General features: G+C 38.8%; 1 protein-coding gene across 2 annotated transcripts in view; it reads right to left on the reverse strand.

Moving 5' to 3' along the window:
• The window catches only part of ttc29 (tetratricopeptide repeat domain 29), a 263,802-nt gene that overhangs the window by 227,873 nt on the left and 10,560 nt on the right, over window positions 1–25,369 (reverse strand). For both annotated transcript variants that reach the window (XM_039750219.1, XM_039750218.1), the window contains exons 2-3: window positions 11,184–11,287; window positions 3,614–3,697 (exon numbers count right to left, since the gene is read on the reverse strand). In XM_039750219.1, the coding sequence (XP_039606153.1) occupies window positions 3,614–3,697; window positions 11,184–11,281 (182 nt within the window). In that variant the 5' untranslated portion in view covers window positions 11,282–11,287. The remainder of the gene's footprint in view (window positions 1–3,613; window positions 3,698–11,183; window positions 11,288–25,369) is intronic.

Here is a 25,369-nt window from a genome sequence, read left to right on the forward strand (position 1 = left end):
AATTCACAATTAACCGGAAGTGGTACTCTATCTTTTATTTTCCATTAGCTTTTTTTTTTACTTATGGAATGAAAATGTTGATTAGAGGTATAAATGCATCTTTTAAATGAAAAAGTTGTAGTCTATAAACTGCAAATATGTTTTATATGGAAGATGTACACAAGTCCAAACAAATTACATTACCCCATTTTCCACAGGTCATTCTTATTACGTCATTTGTTATGTTATCTTTAAGAAGATATGAAAACCACTATTGTTTACTGTATAATGTACTTACTGTTAACAGTACATGAAACAGGAAATAAGCATGACGTGTATAAATAAAAAGTAAACAAACAGAATGGAATCACCCATCAAATTATTTATTTAAGATGTACTTACTGTTACAGATTTTAAAAGTCCACTGGATGAACGTTTGTCACAGATTACATATAAGCTAACCAAGCACAAAAAAAATTGGACAAGTGAGAGGAGATCATTCAGTCTGTGAAGTCTGTTTGTTTAGCTAATAGCTAAGCTTTTCTAGCATCTCATCCAGATTCTTCTTAAAATGTTCTGCTTCAAGTGTACTAATCTGTTTGGTTTCTACCCACTGATAAAAATTATATACTTTTTAAAATGTTTAACAGACCAGAAACATAGCAGTCAGGAATTACTTAGCAGTATCTTTGGATGGATTGAAGTAAAATAGTTTATACTTCCACCACACTACCAGAAGATGGCAGTGTTTAAAGCACAGTGTAACACTCAGTCAATCTTTATTAGTGTTGTTTCATCTTCTGTCCATTCTATCAGCTTAATTGATCAGAAATTAAAATTTAAAAATAAGTAAGAGACTTTTTCAACCCATGAAAAAAAAAATATATATATATATATATATATATATATATATATATATACACACACACATTACATTAGTGGCAGATTGCAGTCTTACCTACAGTACAGATAATGAGAAACAAAGAATCTTATCAAAAACAGAAGACTAAACATCAGTTTATATTATTATACGAATAATTAAAATGGAAATGTCACATCATTTTTATTGCAAATAATGTGTAAACCAATTGTTCGTGCAACTGCCCTCATAAGTCTGAAATACTCATATGATATAGCCTTCTCTTTTGGTTATGCAATGTACTTATTTGTGTTACAATTAAACTTTTTTAAAACATTTGGCAAGACAGTTAAAGTATTTTTTTGTGTTTGTGTGCAAATTATTTACTATGTTTGTAATCTACAGGCAGGTCAAGATTTGGGGAATGCAGGAGAAGAATTCAAAGCACATAATACAGACAGCCTTTGAACAGGTAAGAAAAGCTAATTCAATTCTGTTGTGAGTTACCTCACCTACAAGCTTTCATGTAGAAACAATATGGAAATTATTGGAAAAAAAAAACCCTGAAAAAGTTAAAAGAAAGCTCACACACTCAAGGTTTCTTATTTTTTATTCTACTGTTTTCCATGAGGCTCCTAAGAGACTCAACAGGTGTAAATTTGTTTCCACTGTTCCGGCTATGCTGGTACAACTTATTCTTTTTTTAATATTATTCATTCTCACCTTTCATCCTGCTTGTTCCTTTGAAAAATAGGAGTATACGATAAATAGAATAATTTATGATTTATCATTAAAAAATGAAGTTTTTTTTCTTTAGAATTTAAAAATTTTAAAATTATACATCATGGGCAAAACTTGGACAGAACTTTCTTTTTTTTTTACCTCCTCTAGCTATTGAGCAAATCATGAATCCCAGTTTTTATACTACAGAGAAATGGCAATCTTTTAATCAGACTGTTTCAGAGAAGGTTATACTTCATGTAAATGAGAAGTGCTATTTCATCTTCTGTTTTAGGTTCCAGGATGTCTTTTCATTTCTGCATTACAAAGTACCATACAGCAGTAGAGGTTAGCAGTAATGCACAAAGAAGATCCGAGCCATAGGTATAAATATGCAATGTTGAAAATGTAGCTTTATGGAAGAGAATCTTTTTTTTTCTTTTCTAATTCCAGAGCTGTAAAATAATTGCCGTGTTTAAGGTTCAGAAAATGCAGAACTTGCACACTAGTAACAACATCTTGTTATAATTAAATGGGCTTGATAGACTGAATGGTCTGGAATGTTCATCATATTTCCTATGTTATTTCTTAGTTATGTTAATGGACATGAAAATAAAAAAAAAATAATAATAAAGGCTTTAACAAGTAAAAACAGTAAACTTCTTTACTTAAAGTGTATGAAATGCCTGCAGCTTTAATGGAAGAGACTTCAAGAAGACAAATAGACCATCTCGTATATGAAGCACAGGGAAAGTATTGTAGTCGTCTAAAGATTCAATGTTAAGATTTTGAACAAATTGCGACGTTTTATACCTCCCTGACTTTCTCGTATATGACCAATCAATCAATCAATCAACATTTATTTATATAGCACATATTCATACAAAAAAATGTAGCTCAAAGTGCTTGTGACGTACAGGGAAAGTATTGCAATCGTCTAAAGATTCAATGTTAAGATTTTGATGAACCTCGATATTTTAGAACTCCCTTACTTTCTCGTATATGAAGTACAGGGAAAGTATTGTAGTCGTCTAAAAATTCCATGTTAAGATTTTGAACAAATTGTGACGTTTTATACCTCCCTGACTTTCTTGTATATGACGTACAGGGAAAGTATTGCTATTGTCTAAAGATTCAATGTTAAGATTTTGATGAATCGCGATATTTTAGACCTCCCTGACTTTCTCATATACGAAGTATTGGATTCCTCCAAAAATTCCATTTTGAGATTTTGATGGAACTCAATTTTTATTTTTTTATTCTGAAAATGCCATTTTTGGAATTATGTCTGTGTGTGTGCATGTAAACACGATAACTTGAGTACATTTAGGTCAACCAAATTTTGCATACGAGTATTAGGTACAAAACATAGATTTCTATCAACTTTTGGGCTATTTCCATTAACCGGAAGTGGTACGCTACCTTTTATTTTCCATTAGCTTTCTAAGTAACAGTTACAGCTTTTTTTACTTATGCAATGAAAATGTTGATTAGAGGTATAAATGCATCTTTTAAATGAAAAAGTTGTAGTCTATAAACTGCAAATATGTTTTATACCGAAGATGTCCACAAGTCCAAACAAATTACATTACCCCATTTTCCACAGGCCATTCTTATTACGTCATTTGTTATGCTGTCTTTAAGAAGATATGAAAACCACTATTGTTTACAGTGTAATGTACTGTAAACAGTAAGTACATGAAATAAGAAATAAGCATGAAGTGTATAAATAAAAAGGAAACAAACAGAATGGAATCAATTATCAAATGCAGTGTTTAAGGTTCAGAAAATGCAGAACTTGCACACTAGTAACAACATCTTGTTATAATTAGATGTGCTTGATAGACTGAATGGCCTGGAATGTTCTTCATATTTCCTATGTTATTTCTTAGTTATGTTAATGGACATGAAAATAAAAATAATAAAATACTAAAGGCTTTAACAAATGAAGACAGTAAACTTCTTTACTTAAAATGTATGAAATGCCTGCAGCTTTAATGGAAGAGACTTCAAGAAGACAAATAGACCGTGATGTTCTTTTCTGAAAATACTTACGCTGCAATCTCTGATTTGGAAAATTTTGAAAGCTTTTCATGCCAAGATGGTATTCTGATAGGATCTTTGCCCTTAATGAAAACCCTAACAAAAAAATACAAATAGAAAAGTAAAATGTCAGTAAATTTAAGATTGCAAAACTGTAATAATATTATACAACACAAAATTATTCAGATAATAAAACTGAACACCCGAGTATTATTTTGGTGTATTGCAGTAATTATTATGGAAATACTGAAAATGTCTATCCAACTTTCATTTTCTGAAGTAAGACTGCTGTTCACTTAATTAATCAAAAATAAAAAACAACATACTGACTTACAGATAAAAATTAAAATACAATCTGGGTGCATATTCACGTATAAATGGTTGATTTCTGTTTCATTTGAAAAAATAGTAACTAAAAAGGCAGTCAATATTTTTATTGGACAGAATTAACAAAAGTTATGTACAAACATTAATAAAGCAGTAAAACACAAAGTTTTAGCTCAACATTTTGAAAGGATAGTATTATTTTCTTCCTGCTCGTCTCTGGGACATACCTCTTCTATTACTCCTCAACAACATCCTTGTCTCTATCCATCCATCCATTTTATGACCCACTTATCCACTTCATTGTCATGAGGATCCAAAGCCTGCTCAGGGAATTTGAGGCCAAAAGGCAGGAATCAGCCCTGAGGAATGGAAACGAGTCCAAACCCCTACTTGGATAATCCATAGAAGGAAGAGGACCTGACTGCATGTCTCGGAATTGTAGGAGACCTGCATAACTGGAGAAAACCTACACAAACACATACATACTGTACACATATAAACTTTCATTCACCAGCTTTTCATGTGAAGGTGATGGGCAGACCCTATCTTGGTTGTTCTAGGTGTAAGGGTGGAATGAACCCTGGATAAATAACAGCCATCACACTTCAAATGCTAAACATAGTGGACGTTTGTAAATGGTCACTTGTAATGGCCTTATAGAATCTGTCCTGTTGCCTTTAAAACTAATGGGCTAGGGCCGCTTTCTGTCATTTAATTACTATTACAGTACTTCTGTTCTCTGCCTGAAACGTAACGTACCTTTACTGCCTGCTTATAATTACATTAACAGATCTCCATTTGAAAAAAAAAAAAAGCTCAGTAAACCCTCAGGTCAATTAGCAGGATAAAAATATACTGTACAAGCCTGCTGTGATACACAAGAAAGGAAAAGTGTAGCTTTTATTACTGTTGTATAAGCTAAATAAGAACTTTTTTTTAAAAAAAAAAAAAAAGGAGCCAACCTGAAAGTGAAAATACAGTAAAAGAAAAATCTGCACATCATATTTGAAACGTCTGATTTTGAGCATTGCATTTGTTGTACATATTAAAGAAAAAAAACCCTCTGGAGATAAATGTACTAGAGAAACTTTAATTGCACAGAAAAATCTAAGGAGAGAAAAACAATGAATTAAAAAATGATTGTGGTATTCGTAGCATATCCTACATAATGCACAAAACTAAAATGACTAAACAAAACAGTGTATTTTCATTGGCGCCTCAAATCACTTGCCGCACCAAAGAGCTTGCATGTCCAGTCACTATAAAGGGAGTGGATGTGGAGATGGCACACTGCTACAAGTACTTGGGGGTCCACATCAATGACAGCCTGCACTGGTCTGGTCTTGTGACACAGAAGCACGTACAGTAAGTAAGCGCAGAGCCGACTCGTTTTTTTCTTAGTAGACCGTGTTGCTTCAGTTTGAATAGTGACATCAGTTAGCAGTATGTCTTTAGAATGACCCACTGTGACTGCTTTCTTTTATCTTTAGCTAAGTCAGAAGTTTTCTTTCTTTTAGTAAATTTGGTGTGTATTTGGGAGGGGTGGGAGTGTTGTGTTTTTATTATATTATGTATTTATATATTTATTGGTCTTCCCTAAAAAGCTGCATTTCCCCCTGGGAATAAATAAAGTACTATCTACGATACTGTCTCCTACGATCTACTATCTGTCTACTGTGACTAAAGGAGAACATACTAAGATAACACTGGGCTGTCAGGAAACAACTTTTTTTTGCTAAATTCACATTTGCATTGAGTGTTTAAGAATAAAAACCTAATACAGGGAACAAGAAAATGTTCTTTGGTTTACTGCACAAGCTTCTCTATTCTTCGCCACACACGCTGTTAAAATCATTTTCCTTCAACGTGATACAGTTGTGTAATAATTATCCTGGGATCCACTGCACTCATATTTTAATATCTTTTATCTTCCTAATTTTAAACAATGTATTATTATTATAATTATTATTGTTGTTGCAGAATATCCAAATTAAAGCCTTTACCTCAAAATGAATAACTGCATGAAGTCACTCTATTATAATAATAATAATAATAATAATAATAATAATAATAATAATAATATCGGCAACTTGGAAATCTTTGGGGTAATTTTGTCAACCATAGTTTTTTCATATTAAAGTGATTAAAATATATTTAGTTAAATTAAAGTAGGGATATTATAAAATGTAGTGTTTTTATACAGTAGCAGAAAAGATCGATGGCTTTAAAAATAAATAAAATGCATTTTACAATGCATATTAACATGATTAAAGTATAATTAGTTTAAATTGTAGGGATCTTTTCATAAGATATAGCATTCTGTACAGCAGAGGAGAAGATCAACGGCTTTAAAAATAAATACAATGCAGTTTACAATGCATATTAACATCCATCCATCCATCCATCCATCCTCTTCCACTTATCCGAGGTCGGGTCGCGGGGGTAGTAGCTTAAGCAGAGAGGCCCAGACTTCCCTCTCCCCGGCCACTTCTTCCAGCTCTTCTGGGAGAATCCCAAGGCGTTCCCAGGCCAGCCGGGAGACATAGTCCCTCCAGCGTGTCCTGGGTCTTCCCCGGGGCCTCCTCCCGGTTGGACGTGCCCGGAACACCTCACCAGGGAGGCGTCCAGGAGGCATCCTGATCAGATGCCGAGCCACCTCATCTGACTCCTCTCGATGCGGAGGAGCAGTGGCTCTACTCTGAGCCCCTCCCGGATGACTGAGCTTCTCACCCTATCTTTAAGGGAAAGCCCAGACACCCTGCGGAGGAAACTCATTTCAGCCGCTTGTATTCGCGATCTCGTTCTTTCGGTTGCTACCCATAGCTCATGACCATAGGTGAGGGTAGGAACGAAGATCGACTGGTAAATTGAGAGCTTTGACTTACGGCTCAGCTCCTTTTTCACCACGACAGACCGATGCAGAGCCTGCATCACTGCGGATGCTGCACCGATCCGCCTGTCGATCTCACGCTCCATTCTTCCCTCACTCGTGAACAAGACCCCGAGATACTTGAACTCCTCCACTTGGGGCAGGATCTCTCCTCCAACCCTGAGAGGGCACTCCACCCTTTTCCGGCTGAGGACCATGCTCGGATTTGGAGGTGCCGATTCTCATCCCAGCCGCTTCACACTCAGCTGCGAACCGATCCAGAGAGAGCTGAAGATCACAGCCTGATGAAGCAAACAGGACAACATCATCTGCAAAAGCAGTGACCCAATCCTGAGTCCACCAAACCGGACCCCTTCAACACCCTGGCTGTGCCTAGAAATTCTGTCCATAAAAGTTATGAACAGAATCGGTGACAAAGGGCAGCCCTGGCGGAGTCCAACTCTCACTGGAAACGGGCTCGACTTACTGCCGGCAATGCGGACCAAACTCTGACACCGGTTGTACAGAGACCGAACAGCTCTTATCAGGGGTCCGGTACCCCATACTCCCGGAGCACCCCCCACAGGATTCCCACAGTTAATATTAACATGATTAAAGTATATTTAGTTTAAATTGTAGGGATTCATCCATCCATCCATTTCCTAACATGCTGAATCCGAACACAGGGTCACGGGGGTCTGCTGGAGCCAATCCTAACCAACGCAGGGCACAAGGCAGGAACCAAACCCGGGCAGGGCACCGACCCACCACAGAAATTGTAGGGATGTTTTCATAAAATATAGCATTCTGTACAGCAGCGGAGAAGATCAACTTCTTTAAAAATAAATATATTGCAGTTTACAATGTATATTAACATGATTAAATTATATTTTATTTAATATTGCTAAAGAAAGCATTTAGACATTTTAGATGGTCAAAAATATAGTATTTTGTACAGCAGTGAAAGAGATTAATGGCTTTAAAAATACAATGCATTTTGATAAGTAAAAGGCTGCATTTTTCAAGTGAGTACTGAGTCTTAGCAGAGAAGTTATATTAGGAGTAGGATTTTCTTGCATTTATTCATTTTTCAAATCCATTTATACCAATTCAGGATCATAAACACAAAAAAAAACATTCAGATTTAAAAAAAAAAAATAAGTTCTGAATAACTTAAGTGTTACGTTGCTTCATATTTAGAATATTTTACCATTATGGAAGCATAGAACTATTCAGTTTTTAATACAGTATAACAAAAACACTTCTTCATTATACTGATGTTGCTAGTACAGTAAACCCTCGCTATATCGCGCTTCGACTTTCGCGGCTTCACTCTATCGCGGATTTTAAATGTAAGCATATCTAAATATATATCACGGATTTTTCGCTGGTTCACGGATTTCTGCAGACAATGGGTCTTTTAATTTATTCTACACGCTTCCTCAGTTTGTTTGCCCAGTTGATTTCATACAAGGGACGCTATTGGCGGATGGCTTAGAAACTACCCAATCAGAGCATGTGTTACATAATAAATAAAACTCCTCAATGATATACGATGTGCTTCCCACGCGGTGCTTGATTGTTTGCTTTTCTATGTTTCTCTCACTCTCTGACGGAGGGGGTGTGAGCAGAGGGGCTGTTTGCCTAGAAGATACGGATGCTTCTATAAAAAAATGCCGTTTTATCGCGGTGCTTTGGCATACTTAAAAGCACAAAAGCACATATTGATTTTTTGATTGTTTGCTTTTCTTAGCGAGCGCTCTCTCTCTCTGAAATTCTCTGCTCCTGACGCGTGCACTCCTTTGATGATATGTTTGCATTCTTTTAATTGTGAGAAAGAACTGTCATCTCTGTCTTGTCATGGAGCACAGTTTAAACGTTTGACTAAAGGGTGTTATTTCATGTCTAGAGGGCTCTAATAATGTTAACAGTGTGGGAGAGTTTATAAGGGCTTAAAATATCTAAAAATAACTACACAAACATATGGTTTCTACTTCGCGGATTTTCATCTATCGTGGGGGGTTCTGGAACGCAACTACTGACAACTAGAAAAAATTTACTGTAGGTGCAATTTAAATTAATCTTTCTTTCATTATTACACCATAAATACATTTACTGAGCATAAACGTTTTTATGATTCAATATCTTCTTCTTCTTTCAGCTACTCCAGCCAGGGGTCGCCACAGCAGATCATCTTCTACATCTTCTTCCACATGGCTGCACTTGGGTCCTAATCTGGGTTCCTGAGTTGGTTTGTCATGTGGTGAGTGCAGCAATGCGCTGTATCAGTGCATGCTCCTAACCTCTTCTTCTGTCACACCATCACCTGCATGTCCTCTCGCACCACATTTGCGTTCCAGAACCCCCCGATCGAGGAGGGATTACTGTATTTTGTATTGCCATCTTATTAGCTACTGTGATAACTGAAATACAGCAAATGAATCACCTATTTAAATCATAAAAAGAAAGAAAAAAAACTAAATAAGACTAACTCTTCAGACAAAAGTGACCTTAGTTAACTGATAATGAAAAAGATGTATTGTCTTCCCTCTGAATTCACAAATTGTCTGAGATTAAGACAAAGACAATGCTGGTTAGAGTTCCATATCTGTGTAAACGTGCATGTATTTCACTACCGAGACAAGTAATTAACAAGGAGCAGACAGCAAAGAAGCAAAAAGCAGTCAATAAGGAAGAGGCGCATCTACTGTTGTGTCATTTCCATTTGTGTGATCATTACCAAGAACTGCTTTCAATGACCTCGACATTAAAAGCAAAGCCCCAGCAAGCAATGCCACCAAAACTTAGTATCACTGATAAATACCAGTAGCGATTTCTGGATTGATGAAACAAATTGAAGGAAAGCGGTTTGCTTAATAAGAGAGCTCCTTCTCAATGTTGGTATTTGTCATAATCAAAGTGCACATGCCCAATACAGTCTTCTAGAACCAGGATCAAACACTCTCTTATTTTAAACCCTATGTAAAATACAACTAGTCTTCATTTTAGACAATGCATGAGACAAGAGATCTGGACGAAAATTCTCACTCTTTGCATCAATATGGATTTCAAAATACACATTTAAACATTTTCTTGGTGTGGCCAGGGTGAAAGATTTTGCAGGAGCATATTAAGTTATCATGTTATATTTGTTTTCTGCTGACTGAGAGAGTTCTCCCTTTAAGTCAGCTTGTTAAAACAGGTGATGTCTGATCCAATGATTGGAGTCCAAATCCCTCTGCCAATACATCTCAGGGCAGAAATGTAGTGGCTGAGGGAGAGAGAGGCAGTACTGACAACTAGAAAAAATTTACTGTAGGTGCAATTTAAATTATTCTTTCTTTCATTATTACACCATAAATACATTTACTGAGCATAAACGTTTTTATGATTCAATATCTTCTTCTTCTTTCAGCTACTCCAGCCAGGGGTCGCCACAGCAGATCATCTTCTACATCTTCTTCCACATGGCTGCACTTGGGTCCTAATCTGGGTTCCTGAGTTGGTTTGTCATGTGGTGAGTGCAGCAATGCGCTGTATCAGTGCATGCTCCTAACCTCTCCATCTTCTGTCACACCATCACCTGCATGTCCTCTCGCACCACATCCATAAACCTTCTCTTAGTCCTTCCCCTTCTCCTCTCACCCGTCAGCTCTATCCTTAGCATCCTTCTCCCAATATACTCAGCATTTCTCCTCTGCACATGTCCAAACCAAACGTTTACTGAGCATATACATTTTTATGATTCGATATATTGTTCAATAAAGATCTGAAAAGCAACCCACGTGGTAATCAAATCTTTGTGTACTTCTTTACAAAATCTATACCCTGATCACCACCATTTTGTAAGTGAGAATTTTCCCTTGCAGTGACCTTAAAACTTACCAGCCTCAATTTTTCTGCTTGCCAATCATTGATTCTGTCAGATCTCTTTTTTTGTGTTTTGCTCTTGACAAGAGGATGTTTGTAGGCAACCTCTAAGCGACAAAGCAGTAATATTTGTGTTTAAAACACACACCCTTTCATCTACCACCACTGCTAGTGTCCACGGAGGCATCTCCATATGCATTTTCAGGTAATGCATAAAAGTCAGCCACAGGAATGTATTCCTTTACAAGAAATTCAATAGCTGAACATAATGTCCTTGTCAGCCATTTTATTGTGCTAAATCCATAGCTGAGGCCAAAACAGAAGAAACTAATAGTTATAATAATCTCAGCACCGACAAGCTTTTCTTTGCAAGCAAAAAATATCTTACTTATTTTTAGGCATATGTCCCCCATATATTTTATTTCCCCCCAAAAAAACAGAAATTATTAGTAGTGTGTTATATCTTTTAAAGAAAATAACTGGACCAAGTGGAAAGCATGAGCTGTAACTGCTTACCTATATGTCTTCTTTGCTTGTGACGTGAAAGAGGATGGTGCATTTATAGAAGGGAAAAGCCCCACATTCTGTCTTGGTATTGCTGGTAAAGTACTCATTTTCACCTATCAAGAAAAAAAAAGTTAAAAATTAAGATGGTAAAAAATATCCCATCAAAACATTTTTTACATTTTGTTGCCATCTCTGGGCTAGATTCTCTAATAAAATACACCTTACTCCTACAACCCACCATCTTGAACAAAAAAAACCACTTCATTTTTATATAAATTAGGGGGCTTTGCCCCCGGCTCACTTAGATCGCCAACCCGCCCAGACCTTTTGCAACTCTGCCACTCGTGTATGTGGATTTCACTTTCACCAAACAACAAATCTTTTAATTATCATAGATAGGCCTCTTCATTGGAAAGAAACACTACTTTTCCCTGATGGCAACACAAATTAGACGATCTACAATCTTCGACTTAAAGTTTAAAGCAAAACAATATCTACATCCTTCTGTCATATCACCTTTCTCCATACATTCGATCTCTTTTCGCTTTTACCTTTTTGTCAAGATCGCATTGAATTTTGATTCTGTGTTTGATTACATCATGACAACGCAATGAATTACAGCCCGTGAGTGAATATCATTTCTTTCTCTCTACACGAACTGTGTCTGACAAATAGCATTCACACAAATGAGAAATGATTGAACCGTGTGTGTGGTTGTAAATGCTTTAGATGTGGACGGGACTTTTCCAAATCTCTTTGCATAAGCTCTCGTCTCGCAGGGCTTGACATTTTCTCTTGTGGGATTTCACTTTCGCCAAACAACAAATCTTTTAATTCTCATGGATACGCCTCTTCTTTGGGAAGAAATACTACTTTTCCCTGATGGCAACATGAATTAGATGATCTACAAGTCTCAGACTTAAACTTTAAATCCGAACAATATATTCGATCTCTTTTCGACTGTAACAAGGCATTATATAGGAACCTGACCCGACACAGACTCACACCGGAGGCACTTGTAAAAACAAACAACTTTTATTTTTCTTCACCTGTGGGGCACGTCTGCCCCGTGACCCCCACAGGCACAACACGATCCCAAAACAGACCAAAGCAAAATAAAGCACACCACACTCCTCTTTTGCACCACCACCACTCTTCCTCCCGACTCTGGCCATTGAGTGGTGGCAGCTGGCCCCTTTTATAGTCCACCCAGAAGTGCTCCAGGTGGTTGACTGTCGAGTTCTGGCTGCACTTCCGGGTGTGGCAAATATACTGCCCATACGGGCTCAGGAGTCCCAGCTGCAGCACACCCTGGCAGTGCCTGCGGGACCCAAAAGGGCTGCACACAACTCCAATTCCCATGGAGCCCTGTGGGAAACCGAGGCACAGCTCCAACCCAGGGGGGCGGTCATATAGCGTCCAGGGGGAGGTACTGCACAGTCCATGGCTGCTCCCCCTGAACATATAATGAAGAAGCGTCCCAGCCGGGGTCCACCACACGATGTTCCGTTATTTCACAGAGTAATAATTTCCATTTATTTGCGCTAATGCGAATTTTACTATGTGTATCGCTCCAACATTTTTGAATTCTTTACGACGTTCTACTTCGTCATCTACTCTTTGTCTTTTATTTCCAGCCCCGGGCATGGTTAAATCTCTTGGCACAAAGTCTTGTCTCGTGGGACATGAAAGTATCTCTCTGAAAAAGTCACGTCTCGTCCCAGGCTAAAAGGTCTCGTCTCATCCCTGGATTTTTTTTTATTATAATAGAGAGACATACTCTTATTTTTTAGAACACCTTTCTATAGAGAACTACTTGTCTTTAAATACAGATAAAACAGAGATGTTAATTGTTGGAGGGAATGACGCTGATCACAGCAATATTTTGTCGTCATTTAACTCAGTTGGAATCCCAATTAATTTTACTGAATCAGCCCGCAATCTAGGAGTTATCTTTGATTACAAAGTCGTCCAAAACATGTTTTTTCCATCTTAAAAATGTTAGGAAATTAAGGCGCTTTCTAAATAAACAGGAAATTAATTCATGCATTTATCTCTAGTAGGATTGACTACTGCAATGCGGTGTTCACTGGCTGTTCAAACTGTTCTCTATACAGCCTCCAGTTAATCCAAAATGCCGCTGCAAGAATTATTACAAGAACAAGAAAATATGAACACATAACCCCAGTTCTTAAATCTTTACACTGGCTCCCAGTTAAGTTTAGGGCAGATTTCAAAATCCTCCTTTTAACATATAAAGCATTAAATGGCCAAGGTCCGCTTACTTGTCTGAACTTATCATGACTTACAAACCTGAGCACATTAAGATCTCAAGATGCCGGCCTGCTTAGGATTCCAAGGATTAATAAAATAACAGTGGGAGGTCGAGCTTTTAGTTACAGGGCCCCTAAACTGTGGAATGGTCTTCCTGCTTCCATAAGAGATGCCCCTTCAGTCTCAGCCTTTAAATCCCGGCTGAAGACTCACTACTTCAGTTTAGCATATCCTGACTAGAGCTGCTGATTAACTGTACAGACTGCATCTCTGTTGTTAGTCATTAGCACTATAACATAAGTAACATGATAATTATATTTGAATACTAACCCTCACCTATTCTGTTTCTTTCTCGGTACCCAAATGTGGCAATTGGTGCCACGGCCCACTTGCCAAGTTGTTTGCCTGCCTATGGTAAAGTCATCCCTGATGGAGGATCACAGGAATCATGGGAAAGAGGGTCCTTTCATCGGAGCAACGCTTTCAGCCGTGGCATGGCCAAATGGGGAGGCAGCTAGATGGATGAGGTCTCCAGGACTCTAAAATATCCAAACCTAATTATGTCATATCATCTACTGTTAAACCGTGCTTCTAAAATTTTTATTATTATGCTGTATTAAGGAATTGTTCTGTTCTGTGTATTGTATTGTATTGACCCCTACTTTTGACACCCTGCACGCCCAACCTACCTGGAAAGGGTCTCTCTTTGAACTGCCTTTCCGAGGTTTCTTCCATTTTTCCCTAAAAGGTTTTTTGGGAGTTTTTCCTTGTCTTCTCAGAGAGTCAAGGCTGGGGGGCTGTCAAAAGGCAGGGCCTGTTAAAGCCCATTGCGGCACTTCCTGTGTGATTTTGGGCTATACAAAAATAAACTGTATTGTATTGTATTGTATTGTATAGAGTGCACCATATCAAGACACTTTACAAGTATGATGATGTGGACTGAACCAGCTTGCAGGCACATGCTTCAGCCGCCTCTCTACACCCCAAGACCAAGGATACCATAGATTTTGAAAAATTCATTATTTTCATGAAATCGTATAACTGGCCAGTACTGGAAGTGAAAAAATACAGCAATTTGGTGCACCCCGATGTTCAGGCTAAATTGCTCTCGATAGCCTAGCCTAGTCATTCTGGAACCATAATCATCCCCTGTCTCTAATTGGCTAACTATCTATCTGATCCCTTCACCCCATAATAGCTAAAGTGTGGTGGGCATACTGGCACAAAATGGCTGCCATTGCATTATCCAGGTGGATGATGCACATTGGTGGTGGCTAAAGTGGCTCTCCTCTCAATATGTAAAGTGCCTCGAGTTGTGAGAAAAGCGCTATATACATGTAAAGAATGACCACTATTTTTATTACTCTGTTGTAAATAAAGCACAAACAAAGGAAAAGCTGTTATGTGATGTAGCATTTTCAACTAGAAATCATCATCTAAAAGTCGAAAGCAATACTGTTTACATGAGCACACACAAATTAAGACTTGTTTGGGGCCAAATAATGGATGGAATGTGAGATTTGAACCAGTAACCTTGTGACATACAGTTTCTTTATCCACTACACCCCGATGTCTGCAACTGGTTCAGCTCCCACCTACCACTAACACAACATTTGACTTTTAGATTATCACTAAAACTGCCAGGGATGCAACTAAAAAAAACACTGAAAACAAATGGTCTGGGTTTGTGGGGATGGCTTACTGTTCTGCATCTTTCATCTGTCACATGTCTCTATCAAGTCTGCACTTTGGGTTTTCCTCACACATTCTCAAAAACATACTTGTCAGATGGATTCCTGTGAGAGCCTTGGTGAATGTCATTTCTTTACACAATCTGTCCAGGGCTGGTTTCTGCATCTTTTAATTATCATAGATAGGCCTCTTCATTGGAAAGAAACACTACTTTTCCCTGATGGCAACACAAATTAGGCGATCTATAATCTTCGACTTAAAGTTTAAAGCAAAACAATATCTACATCCTTCTGTCATATCACCTTTCTCCATACATTCGATCTCTTTTCGCTTTTACCTTTTTGTCAAGATCGCATTGAATTTTGATTCTGTGTTTGATTACATCATGACAACGCAATGAATTACAGCCCGTGAGTGAATATCATTTCTTTCTCTCTACACAAACTGCGTCTGACAAATAGCATTTACACAAATGAGAAATGATTGAACCGTGTGTGTGGTTGTAAATGCTTTAGATGTGGACGGGACTTTTCCAAATCTCTTTGCATAAGCTCTCGTCTCGCAGGGCTTGACATTTTCTCTTGTGGGATTTCACTTTCGCCAAACAACAAATCTTTTAATTCTCATGGATACGCCTCTTCTTTGGGAAGAAATACTACTTTTCCCTGATGGCAACATGAATTAGATGATCTACAAGTCTCAGACTTAAACTTTAAATCCGAACAATATATTCGATCTCTTTTCGACTGTAACAAGGCATTATATAGGAACCTGACCCGACACAGACTCACACCGGAGGCACTTGTAAAAACAAACAACTTTTATTTTTCTTCACCTGTGGGGCACGTCTGCCCCGTGACCCCCACAGGCACAACACGATCCCAAAACAGACCAAAGCAAAATAAAGCACACCACACTCCTCTTTTGCACCACCACCACTCTTCCTCCCGACTCTGGCCATTGAGTGGTGGCAGCTGGCCCCTTTTATAGTCCACCCAGAAGTGCTCCAGGTGGTTGACTGTCGAGTTCTGGCTGCACTTCCGGGTGTGGCAAATATACTGCCCATACGGGCTCAGGAGTCCCAGCTGCAGCACACCCTGGCAGTGCCTGCGGGACCCAAAAGGCTGCACACAACTCCAATTCCCATGGAGCCCTGTGGGAAACCGAGGCACAGCTCCAACCCAGGGGGGCGGTCATATAGCGTCCAGGGGGAGGTACTGCACAGTCCATGGCTGCTCCCCCTGAACATATAATGAAGAAGCGTCCCAGCCGGGGTCCACCACACGATGTTCCGTTATTTCACAGAGTAATAATTTCCATTTATTTGCGCTAATGCGAATTTTACTATGTGTATCGCTCCAACATTTTTGAATTCTTTACGACGTTCTACTTCGTCATCTACTCTTTGTCTTTTATTTCCAGCCCCGGGCATGGTTAAATCTCTTGGCACAAAGTCTTGTCTCGTGGGACATGAAAGTATCTCTCTGAAAAAGTCACGTCTCGTCCCAGGCTAAAAGGTCTCGTCTCATCCCTGGATTTTTTTTTATTATAATAGAGACATACTCTTATTTTTAGAACACCTTTCTATAGAGAACTACTTGTCTTTAAATACAGATAAAACAGAGATGTTAATTGTTGGAGGGAATGACGCTGATCACAGCAATATTTTGTCGTCATTTAACTCAGTTGGAATCCCAATTAATTTTACTGAATCAGCCCGCAATCTAGGAGTTATCTTTGATTACAAAAGTCGTCCAAAACATGTTTTTCCATCTTAAAATGTTAGGAAATTAAAGGCGCTTTCTAAATAAACAGGAAATTAATTCATGCATTTATCTCTAGTAGGATTGACTACTGCAATGCGGTGTTCACTGGCTGTTCAAACTGTTCTCTATACAGCCTCCAGTTAATCCAAAATGCCGCTGCAAGAATTATTACAAGAACAAGAAAATATGAACACATAACCCCAGTTCTTAAATCTTTACACTGGCTCCCAGTTAAGTTTAGGGCAGATTTCAAAATCCTCCTTTTAACATATAAAGCATTAAATGGCCAAGGTCCGCTTACTTGTCTGAACTTATCATGACTTACAAACCTGGTAGCACATTAAGATCTCAAGATGCCGGCCTGCTTAGGATTCCAAGGATTAATAAAATAACAGTGGGAGGTCGAGCTTTTAGTTACAGGGCCCCTAAACTGTGGAATGGTCTTCCTGCTTCCATAAGAGATGCCCCTTCAGTCTCAGCCTTTAAATCCCGGCTGAAGACTCACTACTTCAGTTTAGCATATCCTGACTAGAGCTGCTGATTAACTGTACAGACTGCATCTCTGTTGTTAGTCATTAGCACTATAACATAAGTAACATGATAATTATATTTGAATACTAACCCTCACCTATTCTGTTTCTTTTCTCGGTACCCAAATGTGGCAATTGGTGCCACGGCCCCACTGCCAAGTTGTTTGCCTGCCTATGGTAAAGTCATCCCTGATGGAGGATCACAGGAATCATGGGAAAGAGGGGTCCTTTCATCGGAGCAGCGTTTCAGCCGTGGCATGGCCAAATGGGGAGGCAGCTAGATGGATGAGGTCTCCAGGACTCTAAAATATCCAAACCTAATTATGTCATATCATCTACTGTTAAACCGTACTTCTAAAATTTTTATTATTATGCTGTATTAAGGAATTGTTCTGTTCTGTGTATTGTATTGTATTGACCCCTACTTTTGACACCCACTGCCCAACCTACCTGGAAAGGGTCTCTCTTTGAACTGCCTTTCCCGAGGTTTCTTCCATTTTTCCCTAAAGGTTTTTGGGAGTTTTCCTTGTCTTCTCAGAGAGTCAAGGCTGGGGGGCTGTCAAAAGGCAGGGCCTGTTAAAGCCCATTGCGGCACTTCCTGTGTGATTTTGGGCTATACAAAAATAAACTGTATTGTATTGTATTGTATTGTATAGAGTGCACCATATCAAGACACTTTACAAGTATGATGATGTGGACTGAACCAGCTTGCAGGCACATGGTTTAGCCGCCTCTCTACCCCAAGACCAAGGATACCATAGATTTTGAAAAATGTCATTATTTTCATGAAATCGTATAACTGGCCAGTACTGGAAGTGAAAAAATACAGCAATTTGGTGCACCCCGATGTTCAGGCTAAATTGCTCTCGATAGCCTAGCCTAGTCATTCTGGAACCATAATCATCCCCTGTCTCTAATTGGCTAACTATCTATCTGATCCCTTCACCCCATAATAGCTAAAGTGTGGTGGGCATACTGGCACAAAATGGCTGCCATTGCATTATCCAGGTGGATGATGCACATTGGTGGTGGCTAAAGTGGCTCTCCTCTCAATATGTAAAGTGCCTCGAGTTGTGAGAAAAGCGCTATATACATGTAAAGAATGACCACTATTTTTATTACTCTGTTGTAAATAAAGCACAAACTAAGGAAAAGCTGTTATGTGATGTAGCATTTTCAACTAGAAATCATCATCTAAAAGTCGAAAGCAATACTGTTTACATGAGCACACACAAATTAAGACTTGTTTGGGGCCAAATAATGGATGGAATGTGAGATTTGAACCAGTAACCTTGTGACATACAGTTTCTTTATCCACTACACCCCGATGTCTGCAACTGGTTCAGCTCCCACCTACCACTAACACAACATTTGACTTTTAGATTATCACTAAAACTGCCAGGGATGCAACTAAAAAAAACACTGAAAACAAATGGTCTGGGTTTGTGGGGATGGCTTACTGTTCTGCATCTTTCATCTGTCACATGTCTCTATCAAGTCTGCACTTTGGGTTTTCCTCACACATTCTCAAAAACATACTTGTCAGATGGATTCCTGTGAGAGCCTTGGTGAATGTCATTTCTTTACACAATCTGTCCAGGGCTGGTTTCTGCTTAGTGTGTGTCCAATGCTGCAGAAATATGATCTGACCACCTACAGTATTACCCCACAACAGCAGCCCGAATAGTTTAAGTGGACTGAAGTATGTTATGTTGCATCATTTTGGACAAAAATCAACAAATCTACCTTATTTAAATAAAACCGTAATCTGTTTATTTGCAAATTATGCAAAAATGGCAGAACCAGTTTTCGAAAAAGTTTGCGTGTGTGTTGCCATTGATCCAAATTACAGTACAGGCTACGTAGCACCTTTGGGGAAAAGGGGCTGTAATGGAGGGGGACAACTCAAAAACCAGAGGAGATGCAGAGAGTACAATTCCCATCAGGTACCAGGAGAGAACTGGAGGGAGGACACCGTTATCAATATGCATAAAGTTTGCTACCAGCCAAACAGGGATCTCATAGAAGACCACAAGCATGTGTAATGGGCTAGATCTCAGTATTATAACGAAAATAACATTTTGGTGTGTTGCTTAGAGTAATGGGCTATAAACCAGTGTTTTAAAGAAAAGGCAGAATGTCTGGAAAATTCTGCTACAGGTTATTGCCGATTAGAATTAGAATTAGAACAATCTAGACGAGAACAGGCCATTCAGCCCAACAAAGCTCGCCAGTCCTATCCACTTGTTTCCTCCAAGAAAACATCAAGTCGAGTTTTGAAAGTCCCTAACGTCTTACTGTCTACCACACTACTTGGTAGCTTATTCCAAGTGTCTATCGTTCTTTGTGTAAAGAAAAACTTCCTAATGTTTGTGCGAAATTTACCTTTAACAAGTTTCCAACTGTGTCCCCGTGTTCTTGATGAGCTCATTTTAAAATACAAGTCTCGATCCACTGTACTAATTCCCTTCATAATTTTAAACACTTCAATCATGTCACCTCTTAATCTTCTTTTGCTTAAACTGTAAAGGCTCAGCTCTTTTAATCTTTCCTCATAATTCAACCCCTGTAGACCTGGAATCAGCCGAGTCGCTCTTCTCTGGACCTTTTCTAGTGCTGCGATGTCCTTTTTGTAGCCTGGAGACCAAAACTGCACACAGTACTCAAGATGAGGCCTCACCAGTGCATTATAAAGGTTGAGCATAACCTCCTTGGACTTGTACTCCACAGATCAAGGCGCTATATAACCTAACATTCTGTTAGCCTTCTTAATGGCTTCTGAACACTGTTTGGAAGTTGATAGCTTAGAGTCCACTACGACTCCTAAATCCTTCTCATAAGGTGTACTCTCGATTTTCCGACCGCCCATTGTGTATTCAAACCTAATATTTTTACTTCCTATGTGTAATACTTTACATTTACTGACATTAAATTTCATCTGCCACAAATCTGCCCAAGCCTGTATGCTATCCAAGTCCTTCTGTAATGATATAACGGATTCCAAATTATCTGCTAATCCACCTATCTTGGTATCATCTGCAAACTTAACCAGCTTGTTACTTATATTCCTATCTAAATCATTTATATATATTAAAAATAGCAGCGGCCCTAGCATTACCCCCTGCTGGTCACCACTCTTAACATCGGCCAGTTCTGATGAGGTTCCTCGCACCATCACCCTCTGCTTCCTGTGTTTCAGCCAATTCTGCACCCATCTAAAAACATCACCCTGAACTCCCACTTCTTTTAACTTGATGCCCAACCTCTCATGTGGCACCTTATCAAATGCTTTCTGAAAGTCCAGATAAATAATATCATAAGCTCCACTTTGATCGTATCCTTTTGTTGCCTCCTCATAGAATTCCAGCATGTTAGTAAAACACGACCTCCCTCTTCTGAACCCATGCTGACTGTTCACTGACACTCCTGTCCTTGTCATGTGTTGCTCAATCTTATCCTTAATAATTCCTTCCATTAATTTTCCTGTGATTTCCGATGGCTATCTACAGGACATAAATATTTACCTGTCTTGCTAAAGAGTCACCTGCTTCGAATAGTCAGACTGCTTTGATTTAGTAACTCATCTACATACAATGTGGGAATACAGAACTGTCTGCTTCCTTGGAAAGTTGGTTTCTAATCAAGGACTCAAAGTAAATGAGTTTACACTATTTGTTATGCAGAGGAAATTGGCTTGCACCATTGTTTTCACTGATTGCCATGTTGATCTATGCAGAAATTGAAGTATATATATATTTCTGGAAAAAGGAGAATAAAAAAAACAACAGAGAAGTATGGTCTGAGACTCGGGACTGCTCTCTGTTTCTTTTATGCTTTACACCATATCGTTGTGGCTACACCCTGTAGCAACAGTGGCTTGTACCTGGCCCCGGTTCCCCTCGGCCTGAGGTCGGTAACAAATGTCTTCTTCTCATACTGGAAAAAAAAGTTCATTGCCTCACTGGATTATAGTTTCTGATTAAGAGTAAATATTTCTTTCTCCATGTGCCATGTTGAATTTCCAAAAGACATTTTTCCCAGTTTATTTTCATCTGCCCCCTTTTCAGGGAAATAAATGTGTCCGAAAGTGGTGTACAGTGTTCTATTGCTAGTGTGACTAGTATTTAATTAATTTGCAAAATTTTCAAAATGTTATTTTTGCTTTGTCATTCATAGATAGATAGACAGTTATATAGATAATATAGATATGAAAGGCTTTATATCATTCATAAGACAGATATATGGATATGAAAGGCACTATATCATTTATAGATAGATAGATAGTGTAATATACAGCCGGCAGTTTATCCTGGCCAATACCCCCACGCCACTAGCTGGAGTCCTCCCTGCAACGTGAAGGGGCCCCAAATTCCCGCAGGGCATCATGGACGTTGGAGTTTTACTTCACAGCCCTGCTGGATACCGTGGGGGCCGGCAGGGGACGCTGCAGGGAGGCACAGGGATTTGTATTTTCCATATAGCCCATCAGGGGATGGAAGAAATAAAGTACTTCCGGGCTGAAGAAAAAGGTGTTTTCATCTGACCTGGAAGTACTATGGAATTACATGGACTGAAGGACAGAAGCACTTCCGGGTCAAGGACTGTAAAAGGACGATGGGAAAACCCAGCAGAGCTGGAGTTGGGTGGGAGTGTGACGGAGCTGCTGGGTGGAGAGGAGGATTTGTTTATTATTTTGTGATTATTTGTGAATTACTGAGTATTGTAGAGGTGGAGGTGCTTTGTGCACACAATTCTAATAATAAATTCATTATTGGGACTTTTACCTGGTGTTTGGAAATATTGTCTGCAGGGTTCAGGGGTCAACAGCGACCCCTACTGTCACAAAAGATGGATATGAAAGGCACTATATCATTCATAGATAGATATGAAAGGCACTATATCATAGATAGATAGATAGATAGATGTGAAAGGCACTATATCATAGATAGATAGATAGATAGATGTGAAAGGCACTATATCATTCATAGATAGATACATAGATAGATAGATATATAGATATATGGATATGAAAGGCACTATATCATTCATAGATAGATATGAAAGGCACTATATCATTGATAGATAGATAGATAGATAGATAGATAGATAGATAGATAGATAGATAGATAGATAGATATGAAAGGCACTATATCATTCATAGATAGATAGATAGATAGATAGATAGATAGATAGATAGATAGATAGATATGAAAGGCACTATAACATTCATAGATAGATAGATACGAAAGGCACTATATATTAGATTGATAACTAAATAGTGGTTATGTTACTGTTAGTATTTATATATTTTTGTATTCTACTACAGAAAAGGGCAGCACGGTGGCGCAGTGGGTTGCGCTGCTGCCTCACCGTAAGGAGACCTGGGTTCGCTCCCTGCCTGGAGTTTGCATGTTCTCCCCGTGTCTGCGTGGGTTTCCTCCCACAGTCCAAAGACATGCAGGTGAGGTGCATTGGCGATCCTAAATTGTCCCTAGTGTGTGTGTGCTTGCTGTGTGTGCCCTGTGGTGGGCTGGCGCCCTATCAGAGGATTTGTTCCTGCCTTGCACCCTGTGCTGGCTGGGATTGGCTCCAGCAGACCCCCGTGACCCTGTGTTAGCGGGTTGGACAATGACTGACTGACTACAGAAAAAGACACAATATTAATTCACTTGAATAATGGAGGTACTTTTAATAAAAATGCACTCAGTGGAATTTCTGTTTTTTCCCCCATGGTATTGAACAAGTATTGCCTATTGTACATTTTCAATCTATTGTGATATCTCTACTAAAAGCTGTGCTTTTAATGACATATACAAAAAGGGAAAATAAAACTTGTATTTAATAGCTGGAGATTTTGGGTTGGCTGTTTTATGTCCACGGCTGTATTTTTCACATGACAATTGTTAGGTTCATAATATACATGCTGAAGTAAACTACCTAGCCATTGCATTGGCATAAGCATGAACAATGCAGTCACAGGACATCATATTGGTCAAATCATGGGCTTGTTTTAAACAGAATTGAAAAAGCACCAATGAGCTTGACTGTGCATGTTACTGCAGTGGAAAATTACTAATAGTCAGTCAGTCATTGTCCAACCCGCTATATCCAAACACAGGGTCATAGGGGTCCTCTGGAGCCAATCCCAGCCAGCACAGGGCACAAGGCAGGAACAAACCCCAGGCAGGGCACCAGCCCACCGCAGAAAATTACTAATATGTAAAAGAAAAAGTATTTTATAACAATAATAACTCAAGACACCTAAACTGAGGCTGACACGAGACTGTGCAGAGAAATATGGAACATTGGGTCACGTTATCTTGAGCTGCTACCTGCTATCAGAGGAGATATTGCTAAACCCATATTGCTAAACCCAATCACAATAGAGGAAATAAAAATAATTTCAGTAAAAGACTTGTAGAGATTGTCAATCATTTTGTGATTTGTTATTTGTACTATCCAAAAAAGACTGGCCTCTGGTCAGCTTTCTTGACTACAAGAGGCGTTTTACCTCTAATGTTAGAGTAAATATAATATATTTTAATGTAAGTGCCTTGATAAAGAGAAAACTGAAATTTTAGTGTTTGGCAATAATGAATATAATGAAGTTATCAGAAATAAACTTGATGCATTAGGATTAAAAGTCAAGAAGGAGGTACAGAATTTAGGGGTAACTGTTGAGTGCAACCTGAGTTTTAAATCGCTGAGAGGCTGAGAAATTAGTTCACGCTTTTGTTTTCAGTCGTCTAGATTACTGTAACGCTCTCCTCTCAGGACCACCCAAAAAAATACATCAATCGATTGCAACGAGTGCAGAATGCAGCTGCTAGAATCTGAACTAGGAAAAGAAAATCTGAGCACATCTCTCCAGTTTTAATGTCACTACACTGGTTACCTGTGTCATTCAGGATTGACTTGAAAATACTGCTTATGGTTTATAAAGCCTTAAATAATCTGGCCCATTTTATATATCGGAATGTCTGTCACCTTACACTCCAAATCGTAACCTTAGATCCTCAAATGAGTGTCTGCTTAGAATTCTAAGAACAAAACTTAAAAGAAGTGGTGAGGCGGGTGGCCTTCTGCTGTTAGGCACCTAAAATCTGGAATAGCCTGCCAATAGGAACTCGCCAGGCTGATACGGTGGAGCTCTTTAAAACACTGCTGAAAACACATTACTTTAACATGGCCTTCTCATAACTTCATTTTAGTTAATTCATGATGCTTTGTTTATTCAATTAATTATCATTATTATTCATGGTGGCTCCGCAATACATAATAACCCCTACTCTCTCTTCTGTTCTTTTTCCAGTTTTCTGTGGTGGTGACCTGCGCCACTACCACCTGATCAAAGCACCGTGATGTCCCTACATTGATGGATTAAAGACCAGAAGTCCACATGACCATCATCATCAAGTCCTTCCATGAGAACCTTGAATACAATGAGGACTGACTGAGGGCATTTATGTGAGGTAAAATGCCTAGATGGGACTGAATGGTCTCGTGGCCTCAGACACCCTGCAGATTGTTTTTTCTCCAGCCGTTTTTTTTTTTTTTTTTTCTGTCCTCCCTGGCCATCCCTGTTAATTAGTGTTCTCTTATTTTAATTCTTATTTTGTCTTTGTTTTTCTCTTTCCTTATCATGTAAAGCACTTTGAGCTACATCATTTGTTTGAAAATGTGCCATAGAAATAAATGTTATTGTTGTTGTTGTGCATGGGAAAGGCGCTACATAAATAAAATGTATTATTATTATTATTTCCATCCATCCATTATCCAACCCGCTACATCCTAACTACAGGGTCACGGGGGTCTGCTGAAGCCAATCCCAGCCAACACAGGGTGCAAGGCAGGAAACAAACCCCAGAGAGGGCGCCGCAGGGCACACACACACACACCCCAAGTACACACTAGGGTCAATTTAGGATCGCCA

This window comes from Polypterus senegalus, chromosome 4 (assembly GCF_016835505.1).
Source record: "Polypterus senegalus isolate Bchr_013 chromosome 4, ASM1683550v1, whole genome shotgun sequence".
In the NCBI taxonomy this organism is placed as follows: domain Eukaryota; kingdom Metazoa; phylum Chordata; class Cladistia; order Polypteriformes; family Polypteridae; genus Polypterus; species Polypterus senegalus.